Source organism: Sus scrofa, chromosome 16 (assembly GCF_000003025.6).
Source record: "Sus scrofa isolate TJ Tabasco breed Duroc chromosome 16, Sscrofa11.1, whole genome shotgun sequence".
Classification (NCBI taxonomy): domain Eukaryota; kingdom Metazoa; phylum Chordata; class Mammalia; order Artiodactyla; family Suidae; genus Sus; species Sus scrofa.
The window spans coordinates 19,771,636-19,789,407 of NC_010458.4; the positions used below are offsets into that span (position 1 = coordinate 19,771,636).

At 42.6% G+C, this 17,772-nt stretch overlaps 1 protein-coding gene across 1 annotated transcript in view; it reads right to left on the reverse strand.

Moving 5' to 3' along the window:
- ADAMTS12 (ADAM metallopeptidase with thrombospondin type 1 motif 12) overlaps positions 1 to 17,772 on the reverse strand; it is a 373,778-nt gene that overhangs the window by 224,633 nt on the left and 131,373 nt on the right. The window contains 1 exon segment of the mRNA XM_021076980.1: positions 8,382 to 8,532. Within this exon segment, the coding sequence (XP_020932639.1) occupies positions 8,382 to 8,532 (151 nt within the window).

Sequence of the window (17,772 nt, forward strand, 5' to 3'; positions counted from 1 at the left end):
ACACTACTGGTTGCAATGGTGACCAGAGCAGAGGAGGATGGAGCCACGAGGCGGCTCTCAGTCTCTACAGCAGCAGAAGGAAGCTGGAGGTTGCTCAGAATAGGAGAAGCCTCCCCCTGTCCCCACATAGGGACACAGAGCACAAAGATGACCAAAGGCAACGCTAGGAGCTACTCTTCATCCAGATCCTCCTACCTGCCTGTATAGAGTCATGGGAAGTGAAGTAGAGCTTAATGGCTAACATCCCACATAACACTTCTTCAGAATTAGGACTTTCTGCCCTGCAAGAGAATCAGCTTTTGGTTGAAACTGATCCTTTGTTCACATGTATCCAATCCCCTTCCCAGCCTAGCATGACTCCCCAGTGGTCTCTTGACGTTCCAGATTTGACCCAAACTTCACTGTGTTCCTGGCCACTCTGATAGCAGGTACTGAGCACAGAGAATCCTGGAGGAGGGAAAATGAGCAGATGCCAGTTTCCTGGGGAAGCTGTTTGCTGCCTGGGGAGTGGAAATGTTTACAGCTGAAATGAGTCAAAAAATTGTCAAGTTGAGAGTCCCTGTCATGGGCTCAGCAGTAACGAACCTGACTAGTATCCATCCTGGTCTCGTTCAGTGGGTTAAAGATCTGGTGTTGCCATGAGCTGTGGTATAGGTTGCAGACACAGCTCAGATCTTGCTGCTGTGGCTGTGGTGTAGGCCTGCAGCTGTAGCTCTGATTTGACCTGTAGCCTGGGAACTTCCATATGCCACAGATATAGCCTAAAAAGACAAAAAACAACAACAAACAAAACAAAACCCCAAAAAAGTCAAGTGCTGAGAAGATGCAAAGAAAGGAATTATTGTGGTGAGGTCTGGCTAATGAATAAAGGCTTTTGATGGTCTAAATGAGTATCTCATTACTACCAGGCAAGTGTGCTGAAGTGCTGGTTTTCTGGGTTCCTATAGTCTTAGACTTGGATTTTACGAAGCAAACAAAACTAATTGGGTTACCCTTTAGTCTTCCCATACATTCACACATGAAGTACTTCCCCAAATTCTCTCCATTTTCTCATTCCTCTCATTGGTAAAATCCTGAAGCACTTTGCCAATCCTCTAGAAGTTCTGAAAACAGGTCATCAAAAGTAAGATGCCACTTCATAGAAAAAAATTAAAAGTAACAATAATTACACTGTTAATGACCTCATAGCAAAGCAAAGTATGGATCACTGTGGAGTCACTATAATCATAAAGCAATCAGGTAATCAAGAAACTCATGGTGAGTCTCAGGCAGGTTGTAGCAAGAAAGTTTGCTGTTAGTCAAGGAAAACTAACAGCACATTTTAGACTTGCTGCGGAGAATGGTGGTTGCATAGAATCTTCGACTCACTGAATTTCCATTAAATCAGAACAAAACTATAAACACTATCCCTCCCCCCTCCACTCTATATTAGATTACTGATCTGATATGCTATTGTTAATGTCATTACAATATTTAACATTTGTGCATGCCACTTAAAAAGCAACTCAAAAATTTCCAAATGACTTAGGTTGAGAAATCCACCCAAGACTTCAATATGGTGGACTAGATATTCTGAAAAATGCCCCAAGTATTAAGCTATTTAAAAAGCTTACAGTATTAAAGAAGGGAGTAAATCTTCAGAGGTCAAAAGTTAAAAAAAAAAGAATAATAAAAGACAAGGCAGCAGAAATTCAGAGAGAGAAGTAAAAGATGCAGTGTAAATGATGTTTTCTATGTGTCATATCAGCAAGGCTACAGTCCCAGTTATTCAAACACTAATCTGGGTGTTTCTGGGAAGGCATTTTATAGATGTAATTAAAACCCTAATCAGTTGACTTTAAGTAAAGTCTACTCTTGATAATTTGGTAGGCCTGATTCCATCAGTTGGAAGATCTTAAAAGCAGAGCTAAGATTTCCCAGATGAAGAAATCCTGCTGGTGGACAGCTGCTTTAGCCCATGCCTGAAGAGTGCAGCCTTCATGAAAGCTTGCCCACTGATTTTGGTTTTGCCTAGCCAGTCCCCATGATCACGTGAACCAATTTCTTGCAATAAATCTTTCAATACACATTTCCTACTAGTTCTGTTTCTCTGGCTAAACCCTGATTGATGCATAGAGCTAGCTGCTGAGCTGGGGCCCCTGCTGCTTCCTACTTCTGCTCTGGAGAAAAGAGGCAAGCTTAGGACCCATCTAGGTGAAAAGTCAGATCAGGATCCACTAAGTGAAAAAGTGAACCAGAAAGCCAAGAAACAAGTAAGCCTGAACCTGGCTCTCTGGGCTTCAACTCTGGGTACAGGGCAGAAAACTGTTCATGGAGAATCTACAGCCGCAAGCCATAGATTTGGATGCAACCACAATGGGATATGTGTAACTTGGACATTAAACATAGAGAGATACCACTTCGTATTCACCAGACTGGCAAAATGTACCAGTGAGAAATCAAGTATTAGAAGACTGGAAACTATTACACTCACTGCCCTTGAACAACTTGGGAAAGCAATTTTGCATCATCTGGAAACATCAGAGATGTACATACACTATGAGATATTGATTTCATTCCATTCCTAGGTATATACCCTGGTAAACTCTATGAATCTGTGTTCTGAAAAACATGTACAAAAAAGGTCTCTGCAACATAATGGATCATAGCCCCAAACTGGCAGCATAGGAGACAAGTCCAAGTGGAAGAGTCATATAATAGAGTCGCCTTATTTTCTCCCTACAGCGGAGAAAATGAATAAATTATAGCCACATGTCTGGGCACAAACATAATGTGGTGGATAAAAAGCCCAGCACATGTATTAAGATTCTGTTTCCTTTCATGGTCTTACCACACATTATAAAGATAAAGCCTGGACCAGATCCCTACTTATCCACATCCTATATCCAGGCTGTCAGCTCTTCAGACCAGATCTATCTCCTACTCACAACTGTAGCCACAGAACCCGAGAGAACACCAGATGTAAGAAGATACCCAACAGACATCTGAATGAATAAATAAATTTTGCTGAATGAATAAATCAATTTTGAACACAAAAATGCATGCCAGGGTTAAGGATCCAGTGTTGCCTTAAACTGCATATGTAGGTCACAGACATGGCTGGGATCTAGCATTGCTGTGGCTGTGAAGTAGGCATGGCTGCAGCTCTGATTCAGCCCCTAGCCTGGGAATCTCCATACACCATGGGTGAGGCCCTAAAGCAAACAAACAAAAAGCAAAATAAAACAAAACAAAACAAAAACACATACCAGGAACCAAAGCCTGTGTTTCTAGCCTAGAATACTAATGCATGAAATCCCAAATCCTGACTCTACCTGCCTGCACCCCTTTCTGCCACAGATGACCCTATAGCTGCTGTCATCTGACCTGTTTGACTCCCCTTCCCCAGCTTCCAAAACCCGTAGTTCCCCCAGACACTCCAAACTAAGAGTCATTGAAGTCCCAGTGTGATACGTCCCCTCCAAAACACCTAAGAGGAAAGAGCTGGTCAATGTCAATAAACTGAGGTTTTGAAATTTACCCTAGACTTAATTTAGGCAAACTGTATTTTCCATGGATTCCAGAAAGTTGGAGAAAACAAGAACTTTGACAGGGTACAGCCAATACAGGTTCAGAACTGCAAACAAAACTGGTTAAGAAATATTAGTTCAAATTGGTCAAATCCATAACAAAAATAGCATCACATTAAAATCCTAAAAAAAAAAAAAGGAGTTAATTACATTGGACCATATTGATAAGAGGCTAATTGTGAAATTCCTGGGCACCTTTCTATGTGGGAAATAAACATACGTGAAGGACACATTTTAGGAGAAGTAATTGATACACTTTCCGTTCTGAAGCACTAGAGTACTTTTAAAGTACATCTTGTTTCTCAATACCAATGGTGTTCCTAGTTTGAACACTGCAAAGACAGAATGCTTTCCACAAGGAATAGTGATCTTTCTTGATATAATCACAGGAGTTCAATCTCACTGCACCAAGTGCCCTAAGTAGGACGTGTACCTTAATGTTGGCTAATGACATGGCTAGTGTCAGTTAATTCTGTCTGGGTAACACGGTACAAGAACACTGCAATTACCTGGTTCAGCAAGACCAAGCACATTTCAATATACCAAGATCTTAAAATTCAAAATATCAAGTATATTTTAGGAATAATCACAAGCACATTAGCTTATTCTGCAATCTTGAGCTATCACTGAAGTATTCAATCATGCTTATTGTCTTAGGATGGTCGTAAACATGGACACCTCCTCAATATCTCAAAAATGCACACTTCTTTTCCCTTTCTATCAACATTATATGGACTAGTTTTACCTGTGTGGCTACAAGTCCCTCTTCATTTCATTTCAATCATTTATTGCATTTTTTAACATTGCACCTAACACTATGTTACATACTATTTGGGGAAGGAGTTCATGCTCTAATGAGGCTTTTCAGAGAGTTGATGAAACAAGATTTATATGCAAGAGAGGCTTAAAGAATAAACATGAGAGAGTATAAAGCTCAAGATATAATAGAATCTTAACTCATGAGCTTGGCTATATTCTGGACACCAATGGCCTTGATCTCTTTTGAAAATTCACTCCCTCCATCAGGTACAATGGTGCCTGATGTTTCCTACAGTTTGACAAAAATAAATACTTGATACAAGAAAGGAACCAAGACTTCCGCTACACTTTAAGGATGATCAGTTTGCCCTGCTTTTCTTTGGTGAAAGAAAGGGGCTGCATGAGGCGCTCTCAAAGATTCTTCCAACAAAGCTCTTCCTTCTGACATTCTGGGGTTTTATGCAAGTGTAAGAGAGTATCTTCATGGAGAAATTCAAAATGCAAGATGGGATTAATCAGAGAAGGTTTCATAGCAGTGGTAGGTCTCAAGGTTGACCTAGAAGCACAATGATGAGCTGACATGACAAGCCCTTTAATTGTGGCATTGTGTGTGACCTGATGGGGGGCATGGCATTGGTAAACCTCATTCTTTTCCCATTCATCTCTTCTGCCTCTGTGATGAAAAACATGACATTTTCAACTCACTATTACTCAACCCTACGTCAATAAGAGAGTTGTAAAGGGGAGAAGATGTGTGAGGTGGGTGGATGAAGATTCCCTAACCCACTTCACAGAGCAGTCACACCTACAGGAGCAATTATCCAGACAAAGTCACTCGCTGCCCTTGTAACTCCCTCTGCCATACTGATGACCTCGTGATCTAAAAAATATCAAATTCAGCAGTTCCCGTTGTGGTGCAGTAGAAACAAATCTGACTTAGTATCCTGAGCATGTGGGTTTGATCCCTGGTCTTACTCAGTGGGTCAGGGATCCAGTGTTGCCATGACCTGTGGTGTAGGTCGCAGATGCGGCTTGGATCCCACGCTGCTGGGGCTGTGGCGGAGGCTGGCAACTGTAGCTCCGATTTGACCCCTAGCCTGGAAACTTCCATATACCACAAGTGTGGCCATAAAAAAAACAAACAAACAAAAAATCAAATTACACATATAAAATGTCATCCATCATCCAAGGCATAATAGGAATTAGACCAGTATTCATGTGATTGGATTGGTGACAGAGTCTTAAGAATTCACACTAAGATTAAATTATCTGGATTGGTACCCCCGTCAAACCAACCAGATGATGTGTCTCTTCTTTTGGCGCCTTCTGAAAGGAGATTTAGACAATGTTATCTAATTTAGGTGGGAGCTATAATAGCTTGTCAAAGTTATGGAACTTAAGCAGCTTTTGCGTACACTTTTGTGTACAGAAATATTACAGACTCGAAAGTTTCTTATCACTTATATCCTCTGCTGAGATTACAGAAGAAACTCCCAGGAAAGTTATCATCTATCCTTGGGGTCTGAGATAAATCACTTTTCTGTAGAGAAATCACTTGTTCCCTTGTCCTTTCTTTCTTCTCATTGCAAAACTCACGTTCTAACCCTTATCAGAGTGAATGTAAGTCAGAAAGAGAAAGACAAATACCATATGACATCACTTATATCTGGAATCTAATATATGGCACAAATGAACCTTTCCACAGAAAAGAAAATCACGGACTTGGAGAATAGACTTGTGATTGCCAAGGAGGAGGGGAGGGAGTGGGTGGAGGGGGAACTTGGGGTTAATAGATGCAACTATTGCCTTAGAATGGATTAGCAATGAGATCCTGCTGTGTGTAGCACTGGGAACTATGTCTGGTCACTTCTGATGGAGCCTGATAATGTGAGAAAATAGAATGTATACATGTATGTGTAACTGGGTCACCATGCTGTATAGTAGAAAATTGACAGAACACTGTAAACCGGCTATAATGGAAAAAATAAAAATCATTAAAAAAAAAAAAAAGAATCCACCTTCCGCCTCTATTTTCCCTTTGAAATCCATGGTTTCCAAATCCTTAAGACATATAAATAATATTATGGATTTATTTTGTTAACGATCCCCCAGCCTACTATTTTTTTTTCCTCTAAAGAATGGAGAAACTGAACAATATTTTTGTAATTCCCAATTTCCAGTGCCCTTAATGCATATCTCCCACACATTAAAGAGAACATGGGAACAGCAAGGAAATAAATTGGGCCAGTTTATCTTTGAAAACTACCTGCAACTCTTTAGTACAAGGCAGAGAGGAGCAAATCAGATCATTCCCAGGGCACAGAGACAGAGAACATACTGTCTAGAGGACTGCAAACAAAACACAGCCCAAAGAACCTTAGCCGAATTCATCATCTGATAACGTGCAGGTATTTTTTTCAGTTTATCTTCATGTGTCATTATCAGCATCAGCAAAAATTTAAATCTGCCTCCCATATGCAAATATGACAAGCTGTCTAGTAATAGTCCACACTCATGTATTATAACATTGTTTTGTACAGCAGAAATTATCGCAATCTTGTAAACAAACTATACATCAATAAAACTTTAAAAAATGAAAAAAAAAAAAAACCACCGCCAACACTGAAAATCATAGTCCATAGTCTAGACTATCTTCATCTAAGGATTCAGAAGAGGCTTTTTAAAACAATAACAACAAGGATAATTCACCATTATGAATACCATGTGAATACCATCAATTAAGGCAGCAAGGATATGGGGGACACCTTTTTCCCTTCCCATTAATCATACAGAGACTTGCAACCTGCAGAATGGGAGAAAATAGTTGCAAATGATGCAACTGACAAGGGCTTAATCTCCGAAATATACAAACAACTTACACAACTCAACAACAAAAAACCAAACAACCCAATTGAAAAATAGGCAGAAGACCTAAATAGACACTTCTCCAAAGAAGACATAGGGATGACCAACAGGCACAGGAAAAAATGTTCAACATGACTAATTATTAGAGAAATGCAAAAACTACAGTGAGGCTCCATCTCACACTGATCAGAGTGGCCATCATTAAGTTTACAAAGAACAAATGCTGGAGAGGGTGTAGAGAAAAGAGAACCCTCCTGCACTGTTGGTGGGAATGTAAATTGGTACAACTATGGAAAACAGTATAGAGGTACCTCAGAAAACTGAATATAGAACTACCATATGATCTGGTAATCTCCTCCTAGGCATATATCCAGACAATACTAGAATTCAAAAAAATACATGCACCCCTATGTTCATTTTCACAGTATTCACAATAGCCAAGACATAGAAACAACCTAAATGTCCATTGACAGAAGAATGGATTAAGACGATGTGGGACATATACACAATAGAATACTACTCAGCCATAAAAAAGAACAAAATAATGCCATTTGCAGCAACATGGAAGAAACTAGAGATCCTCATACTAAGTGAAGTAAGTCAGAAAGAGAAAGACAAATACCATATGATATCACTTATAAGGGGAATCTAAAATATGGCACAAATGAACCTATCATCAGAACAGAAACAGATTCATGGATGTAGAGAACAGACTTGTGGTTGCCAAGCGGGAGGGGAGGGAGCGGGATGGATTGAACGTTTGGGGTTAGTAGATGAAAACTATTATATTTAGAATGTATAAGTAATGAGGTCCTGCTGCATAGCATAGGGAACTATATCAAATTGCTTGTGATAGAACACAATAGAAGATAATATGAGGAAAAGAATGTGTGTGTGTGTGTGTGTGTGTGTATAACTGGGTCACTTTTCTGTACAGAAGAAATTGACAGAACATTCTAAATCAACTATAATAATTTTTTTAAAAAAGAATACAGAGACTTGAGTACAAATAAATGAAATGATTTATACAAAGGTATCTAATTTCTGGCCACAGAATGGAGAGGAGATAACAGATTTGAATAAGAACAGGTCTCCACTGTAAAAAAACAAAAAACAAAAAAGAAACAAACAAAAAAAACAATAATAGAACAAACTCCTCCACCCAGTGAGAAGATTAAGTCACAATACCGTTTAATCCACAGGCTGGCTGCTCCATCTCTGGGGTGCCCCGCCTCTGCCTCCTGTACACGACGTGTGGGTGGTACTCTCCCTCGGCCAGTGGATGCTTTTTGACAGGCTCAATGAAAAAGTCTCCATGTGGCAGATGGAAAAATCCGGTCTGTAAATAATGCAATACAAAGGTTTATCTGAGTCAATTCTTTAGGTAAAGAAAAGTAGTAAAGAGAAATTTATATGGATTTTGATGATCCCTGAAACTCTTTTAAGACCAGTGCTTTCATAGTCTGCCATTTGATCTCACAGAAGAGCTACACATTAATAATTTAGTGAAATATCTTAATAGCCATAGTTATTGGGTGTTTTAGAGTCATGTCCCCCTTTGAGACGCGAATGAAAAAAAGTGTACACATACAGGTATCTCAAAAGGTAGTATACCATCCTGCAGGTTCATGGATTCCCTCCACTGCCAAAACCCATTGCTAGATATCTATGAATCTTAAATTAGGAACCAGTTCTTTCCAGCTGCCTGTTTTGGAGCTGGTACTTATATCCGTATTTCATTGACAACTTTTGGGAAATTTTACCTGTATGTGGGTAGCCCAGCTAAACACTTGACTTGACGTGTCTAATGCCACTCTGCTCTCAAATGCAGAAATACATCGCTAAGTCCCTGATCTGAGACTGAGTTCCCAGAAGTCTAAAGAGGGCGCTCTCATTTCCCAGATCTGGGAATTGGCCATAAAGAGGGAGAATGCTGAGCAATGAGCAAGGCGTTTTGGGTGTCAGGTCTGGAGGGGTAGAGCTCACAGCTCTGTTTTCTGTTTGGGAACATTTCTTAATGCCCATTTGAGATATTTAGAAACTGCTTTGCCAGGGACCTCCTAGGATGGACTTCACTCTCAGAATCTGAATTCTATATTGATGAACAAAAGGGCTTGCCCTAGACACCCTGCTTGTGGCATCACATCAAGGCAACCAAGAGCTCAGACTCTGAAATTAAACTGGGTTCACATCCCAGCTTCTCTCCTTATCTGCTCTGTAGTTTGGGACAAATGACTTGCCCAGTCTGAGCTTTTTCAACTGAAAAATGGGGATAATCAAAGGTTCCTGTGACAATCTGAGCTAATGTAAGAAAAGTTCTGAGAAAAGGGTGTGGCTCACAGCCTTCTCTGACATTGGACTCCTCCCCCATCTCAGATTCTACATCTTTTCACTGTCTCGGTATCTCCAGAGTCCACATGGCAGTTCAGTGAATATGAACTTTGCAAAAATAAACCTGGAAACCTTGAGGTTAGGAAAACTGTGAATGGTCCTAGAGTTCAAGCCTCCTCACCACTTCTCAGCAAGCCTGGCGGCTCTGCTCCAAGGACAGGTCTGAAGACTGGCTGAGGGGCCCCCTGCCGTCAGGAGGCAGAAGGGGCTCCACGAAGGAGACGCTGTTAGACAGCTCATGACTTGAGGGTCTTTCCAAAATGTGTGCTTTATTGTACCAGTAATATAACCAGACCTAAACATACATCTCACAGTTGCCTTTCTATTTTGATTGCCGATCTTAAAATAACTTTAATAACAAGTAGAACAGAAAAAAAAAGGAACACTTCCTTGAAAGTCATAAGAATAGCTGTGTGACCTTGAATAGGTCGCCCAATCTGTAAAAAGGGGTGAGGCTTACCACCTTGTAGGGCTGTTAAGAGAAGCAGATGAGCAGAAGCTTAATCAAGGGCCTTGCAAACTGCTTTACAAAGACTGAGTGGTAATATTTTAACTACCACCTCCAACAATGGTTGCATCTGACTTCAGATTTGCTGGCATTTCTTAGAAGACATGACATTTCTCTCAGCATCCTTCCTTGAAGAAAAACCTCTGGGACAGGAGGCACTGACAAAGTCCAGACTGCAATAAAATAGCTGAAAACGGACTTGTGCAGGGCTGAGGCCGGGTTCCATTTCTACTCTGAGAAAAAGACCAGGGACACAAGGAGAACATGGGCCTGTTGCTAATGAAGCTCAGTTGTTCCATGGAAATGAAGTAGAAGGAGAGGACTCCTCCAGATGGCTGGCATGGGGTCCCTTTCTGCAACTGTCACCAACCTAACACTGCTGTCTTTGAAGAAAAAATAATTTATAATAATATCAACAAGAAGGATATATTGGTATTTCTCTAGCCTCAAATTTTAGACCCAGTGGTCAGAAGAAACAGATGGTCTCCATTTGAGAACTGGGCTCCAGTTGAGAACCTAATAACTACTTTATGGGCAATAAGAATGAAAGTGCCTGAAAGCCAAACAAGCGTTTTCTTTCCCTTTCTTTCTCCCTCTTTCTTTCTTTCTTTCTTTCTTTCTTTCTTTCTTTCTTTCTTTCTTTCTTTCTTTCTTTCTTTCTTTCTTTCTTTCTTTCTTTCTTTCTTTCTTTCTTTCTTTCTTCTTTCTTTCTTTCTTTTTTTTTTTCTTTCTTTCTTTCTTTCTTTCTTCCTCCCTTTTTCTTTCTTTTCTTTTCTTTCTCTCTCTTCTTTCTTTCTCCCTCTTTCTTTCTTCCTCCCTTCCTTTTTCTTTCTTTTCTTTTTTTCTTTTTCACTTCCTTTCTTGCTCTTCCTTCTTTCCTTCCTTCCCTCCTTCCTTCTCTTTCTTTTCTTTTTTCTTTCTTGGCTGCACCCACTGCATGCAGAAGTTCCTGGGCCAGGGATCAGACACATGCCATAGCAGTGACAATGCCAAATCCTTAACTGCTAGGCCACCAGGGAACCTCCAAGCAAGCACTGAATTCCTGCACAAGGCCAGCTTTGCCAGCGTGCATCTGGAAATCACCTCTGTGGCCTAAATAGTTCTCAGAAGCTGGGCAGAGACCTAGGAGAGCTGGGTGACTCTCCAGTGGGAGGGGAAGAAGACTGTCTGCTCAATGCAAGTGGGGCTGCTGTCCCCAGGACCCCGAGTGTGTCATGGAGGAGGGCCTGAAGAGGTGTCCACTGATTCGGGCAGAGTAAGGTGAGATTTCCCAGCTGAGCTCTGCACCTCCTCTCTCCCCCACATAGAAACACAGAGCTCTGTACCCTGGCACCAAGGGGCCACAGTTCACAGGGCTTTTCCCAGCTATCCAGACCAGGTCACGGTGGGAAATCATATACTGAGTCCTTTCCATCGGAAGAAAGGATGGGCTACAGGCTTTCCCTGAAGAAAGGACCCAAGAGACCACCTTCTTCTGCTGCCAGCTCTGGATGTTGTGGGAAGTAACATAATGTCTTTTCTATCAAAGGAAATCTGGGTTACTCCATTTTGCTTTGGTTTCCAGCCGAATGCCCCTGCGACCTCCTTCCTGTTTACCTCTTTTCCCAGCAACAATTTGTTTCAATTAGCCAACCAGGAAGATGTGTGCCCTGATCTGACCAATGGGAAGGGGACAGGTACATCACGTGCTTTAGGGATAAATGGGGGAGGGTCCTTTGTTTGGCGCCTGCGCTTTTTGGAGCACCTGCGCCCTTCTGCAGAAGTAAAGAGCCTTGTCGAGATTTATCCTTGTCCATGTCTCTTTCTGACACTGGCGACCCGAGCCAGAGTTATTTTAATTTCCAACAATGTGAACCAGAGCTCTTCATTCCGGTCTTCTCCACAAACTGTTCACCTCATATGTTTGAAGAAGAATGAGAACGGACTTGAGGAAAAAGTATCCAGTTCATGCGGGACTTGAACAGATTCCCAGGAGAACAGGGCAGGATGAACTCCAGGCAGGAGCTCAAAGAAGACAATTTGCACTTTTATCTCCGTCACTGAATCTTTGTCCTCTCAATATCTAGTAGCCAGTATCCCAGCACACTGCAAACTGGCCTTTGGAAATAAACGCACCTTCTTGTTTTAACTAAGTTATAAATATCAGTGAACACTTCCCGAGGCGCTCTTCTAAGATTTGCTTTAAATAAACTTTATTTTGGAGTTCCTATCGTAGCTCAGTTGTTAACGAATCCAACTAGGAACCATGAGGTCGAGGGTTGATCCCTGGCCTTGCTCAGTGGGTTAAGGATCTGGCATTGCCATGAGCTGTGGTGTAGGTCACAGACGAAGCTCGGATTCCACGTTGCTGTGGCTCTGGCATAGGCCGTCGGCTACAGCTCCAATTGGACCCCTAGCTTGGGAACCTCCATATGCCATGGGAGTGGCCCTAGAAAAGGCAAAAAGACAAAAAAACAAACAAACAAACAAAAAAAAAACCCACTTTATTTTGAAGCATGATAAACATACAGAAAGATGTACAAGTCTTAACTGTAAAGTCCCATAAATCTTTCACTGAGGGAACGCCTAAATGCAGAAATAGAAGATTCCAGCAGTCAAGAAGAAACTTCCTGTCCCTTCCCAGTCAATACCATTCCCAAGAGTAACCATTATTCTGATTTCTCACACTAATGTATTTGTTTTAAACCTGTGAACTGGAAATTGGCACTTGCCATCTGCCTCTACATGGATTAAATCATGAGCCACAGCAGCTGCTGACCCACCCGCAGAGCAGAGCTCAGGGTGGAGACCAGGAGGAGTGAGGCCCTCTGAGCTTGGGAAAACTGGCAGAGCAGGTCTTCAGATAGTTAGGTATTTTTAGGAGATTTTATAAGCCCAATTCTTGCATCTCCTGGTATTTAGAAAAGCACCATAATCCTTCATGTTGCCTGAGGTCTGCTCTTCTTACCTAGCAGTAACCTTCACCAGAGCAGCAGCAAACTTCTCTAAAAATATGTGCAAGGCTGCTGGTGAGCCCTGAGGGAACTCTGGAAGGAAACAAAGAATTCCTGCCAATAGATTGCAGCCACTCCTAACAGTGCGCCCTGAGGAATCTCAGGCTGTGAAAACACAGGATTCTGGCCCCTGAAGGCTGAGGTGCATATCAAAGGAATGATTTCAGTGAGTCAGACCTGGCATCTTCCCATAGAAAAGTGCTAAATTCCTTAATTTGAGAAATCTGGGAGTTCCCATCTTGGTGCAGTGGTTAACTAATCTGACTAGAAACCAGGAGGTTGCAGGTTCGATCCTTGGCCTTGCTCAGTGGCTTAAGGATCCGGTGTTGCCATGAGCTGTGGTGTAGGTCACAGACTCGATTTGGATTCTGAGTTGCTGTGACTCCAGTGTAGGCCGGCAGCTACAGCTCCGATTAGACCCCTAGCCTGGGAACCTCCATATGCCATAGGAAGTGTCCCTAGAAAAAGGGGAAAAAAAAAAAAAAAAAAAGGAAAGAAAGAAAAGAAATCTGGTTTTCTGTTATTAGCAATCATCTTTTATTCCTATTACCTGCCCTTTCTTGCAAAACCTCCCATCCATCCCATCCTAACCCCCGACCCCTGCTTTCTTGGAGCAGGTTTCTCAGGGTTGCTTGAGATGCTGCCTCCTGGGCTTAAGTCCTCATTTTGCCTCAAATAAAAATGAGCTCTCAAATTTTAGGTTGTGCATTATTTTAAGTTGACAGTCCTATCCTTAATTTTTTACAGAAAGCATTATTATTATTACCATTATTATTATTATTATTATTATTATTATTATTATTGTCTTTTTAGGGCCGCACCCTCAGCATATGGAGGTTCCCAGGCTAGGGGTCAAATTGGTAGCTGCTAGTCTACATCACAGCCACCATAATGCCAGATCTGAGCCTCATCTGTGACCTACCCCACAGTTCAAGGCAATGCCAGATCCTTAACCCATGAGCGGGGCCAAGGATGGAACCTGTGTCCTCATGAATCTGTTGGAGAATGGCTTGGACCATCAGTGTCAGAAAATGAGACACATGAACACGGGGAGATCTCGACAAGTTCTTTACTTTTGCAGAAGGGCACGGGTACTCAAAAAACACGTGCAAAGAAGAAAATCCCTCCCTATTTGTCCCTAACACAGGTGGTGTACTGTCCCCTTCCCATTGTCAGGTCAGGGCGCACATTCTTCCTGGTTGGCTAATTGAAACAAAGAGTTGCTGGGAGAAGAGGGAAAGAGAAGGGGGTCGCAGGAGGGCATCTCAAACCAGAGCAAAATGGAGTAATCAAGTTTCCTTTGATAGAAAAGACATTGTGGGAGTTCCCGTCGTGGTGCAGTGGTTAACGAATCCGACTAGGAACCATGAGGTTTCGGGTTCAATCCCTGGCCTTGCTCAGTGGGTTAAGGATCTGGCATTGCTGTGAGCTGTGGTGCAGGTCACAGACGTGGCTCAGATCCTGAGTTGCTGTGACTGTGGTGGAGCCCGGCAGCTATGGCTCCGATTGGACCCCTAGCCTGGACCTTCATATGCCGAGGGTGTGGCCCTAGAAAAGACCAAAAAAAGACAAAAAAAAAAAAAGACATTATGTTACTTTCCATGGATACTAGTCAGATTGGATTCGCTGAGCCATGACGAGAAATCCTATAGGAAGCATTATTTAATACAAAAAAAAAAATAATAATAATGTTCACTAATTTGTTTGCAGTGTTCCAGACCGGCCATGGAAAGAATTTAATCCAGGGGAATTTCTCAAGGCCAGTTCAATCAGACTCTTCAGACTGCTTCCTAGTCCACAGGCGAGCCCAGCAGGTGGGGATGAGACAAAGGGCTGGGCTGCCTTGGTGTGAGTCACTTGGCATTGAACCTCTACTGCTCTCTGCTAAGGAAGGGAGGGGAGGGGACCTTCATGGCCTCTTTAAGACCAATTTATTTTTCCTAGTCTCCCACTGAAAATAGTTGCCCACGACCTCTGCTCTTCCTCCCACCAAAATGTTGGTCATCTTGATGTATTTCATGTACTTGCTGTTATACTTCAGTTAGGACAGTGATCTGGGGTCCAACGGGAAATCATCAGCATCTTACATGGAATTTGTGAGTTGACTTTAGAACCACAAAGCCCAGAGACCTTGAAGAGTCATGGAGCCTACAGGTTTTACCACAGGTGAAAACGGCAGACTGAAAAGTAAAAACGATGGCATTGTAGAAGACATAGGAGGAAATTATCAAGTCCATTCTAGTACTCGGGTTCTGTGTTGTAGGGTTCAAGGGGAACGATTCACAGAGTACTGTGAGTGGCGCCCCCTGGAGTGTACGGTGGAACAGAGCCACCAAAACTCATCAACCTGTCCTGGAAAGAAATCCTTTCAGAAGTGTGGGCAGTGGTTAACGAATCGACTAGAACATGAGGTTCGGTTGCCTGCTCAGTGGGTACGATCGCATGCGTGAGCTGTGGGTAGGTCGCAGACGCGGTCGGATCGCGGCTGTGGCTCTGGGAGGGGGCTACAGTTCTGATTGACCCTAGCCTGGAACTCATATGCGGGAGCGAAGAAATAGCAACAACAAAAAAAAAAAAAAAAAAAAAAAAGAAATTCCTTTTCATTTGAAAAGTTAAAAACGTATCAGAACAATTTGTTTCTTCTTACAGTGGTGAAGGTAACGTGATCAATATACTCTGAAATCAAGAACAGGAGAAAATTGATAGGGGAGAAAGAGGTATCCAAGATCCTCAATTACAGTGTATGGATCATTAGGAAAGACACAACTTGTTTCCCACTATATACACAGGAAAGAAGATAAAAATAGACCCCCCTGTATCACCCTTGTTTATTATCAACATGCTCCTATCACATGGCCAGCCCCGTGCTAAGAGCCTTAAGAGGGACAGTGACCCCTGCCCTTGAGGTTTACAACCCAGCCAGGAAGACAAGACTGGTATCTGTAAAATAGCAGAAAAGGGAACAGCAAAGTCCTAGCGTGTTGTGTTTAAAAAAAGGTACAGTGCTCACACGTCCTAAGAGGCTGGCCCATGACCTCTGATGGCACTGGGCCTAGAGTTCGGACCCTGAATCCTATTAGCCCAGATCCTTCCCCACCACACACAGTATCCTTGAGGAAGTGGGGGGAGGTACCTCTGTAGGTGCTGCAGGTTCCAGTGCTGTGGTCCAGGAGAGACAAGGGCCAGTGAGGACAGATGGTTTTAGAGGGCAAGGACATAAGATTGAACTTTTATAATCTCTAATACACTTGGCCCAGTCCTAAAGCCATGACAGCCTCCCAGCATTATTGACTTTTTTTTTTTTTTTTTTTTTTTGCTGGTTTTGTGGTAGAGGCCCTCCCAGGACAAAAGGAAGGCGGCATGGCACAACCAGTATCTGTGCTGGTTGGCACATGTGTAACTCTGTGGCAACAAGACATAATCAGTATCCATGTGCGCATGTGCAACTATGTAACATGGATCATCCAATCAGAATTCACAGAATGTATGTTACCTTATAAGGGGGACAAAGGAACCAAAATGTTAAGGGGAAACTAGTGGAGGTATACAAGGCAACGCCTCGCTGGGTTTGGGGCTCAGCCTTTGGATATGAATCCGCTGAGCAGGGCCAGCACAAATAAACATTGCTTCCTGGAAATAAGCCTTGTGTCCCGTCTCTCTGTACGAGAATCCTGCAACAGTGTGGAAGAAGCACACAACTTTTATCATTTAATACACAACCAGGACCCTAAGTCAGACGTCAAGGATTATAGAAGCCTCATAATATAGAGATGAGACCACTGGGTAGATGCCCCCAGGAATATGCCACCCTCTGCTGTGATGCTGAGAGCTCTCTGACTGGCCCCCCCATGGAGCCAAAGGGGAGCATGACTGGTGATGCCATCAATTCACAAAGATTGTGCATATTAGTCTTGGCAGCCCTAGAAACGCATGTGATTTGAGAAAATGAAGCTCAAGCCCAGCTTTGTTCCATCCTCCTGGTAGCTACCAGGTGCAGGCAAATATTGTAACAATACAGATCTGGTCCATACCACCAAGAAACAGTGCTGTCGAATAGGACTTCCTGCGATGATATGCCCCATTTGATTCAACAGCCACTAGCCACATGCGTCTATGGAGCACTTGAGAGATGGCTAATGTAACAGAGGAACTGAATTTTTGACTTCATTTAACTTCAATAATCATCTTTAAACAGCCACAGGTGGTTAATGGCTCCCCTACTGGACTGCGTACTTCTAGACAGTGGCTGACTAGTGAAAGAGAGATCCGTACGCATATGCATCATACAGGGACGAGCATATGCATCATCAGGGGTGAGCACTGTAATCAAGGGCAAATGTGAAGACTTGCCTTAAAAAATAAACAAACTGCAAAGATGGGACATTTCGCTATAATAGGAGCCGGCTTGGAAACGCCAATGGAAAGCACACAGACTTGGGAGAACTGAAAGAGGCAACTAGGTATAAAAATGTAACATTTACCAAAATTAAGATGAATCATTGAGAACAAATTTGGCAGGACAAGGGCTGTGAGAGGGAGCTGCCACTGTCCTGAGGCTGGAACAGAAAGGTAATGGATGTTCCAGGAAGCGCCCGGGGCTGGGGCTGGAATCACACAGAAGTGAAAGCCAAGCTCCCCTTCTCGAAGGAGCCGTCCCCTTGAGTGGCCTAGGCTATCCACATACATG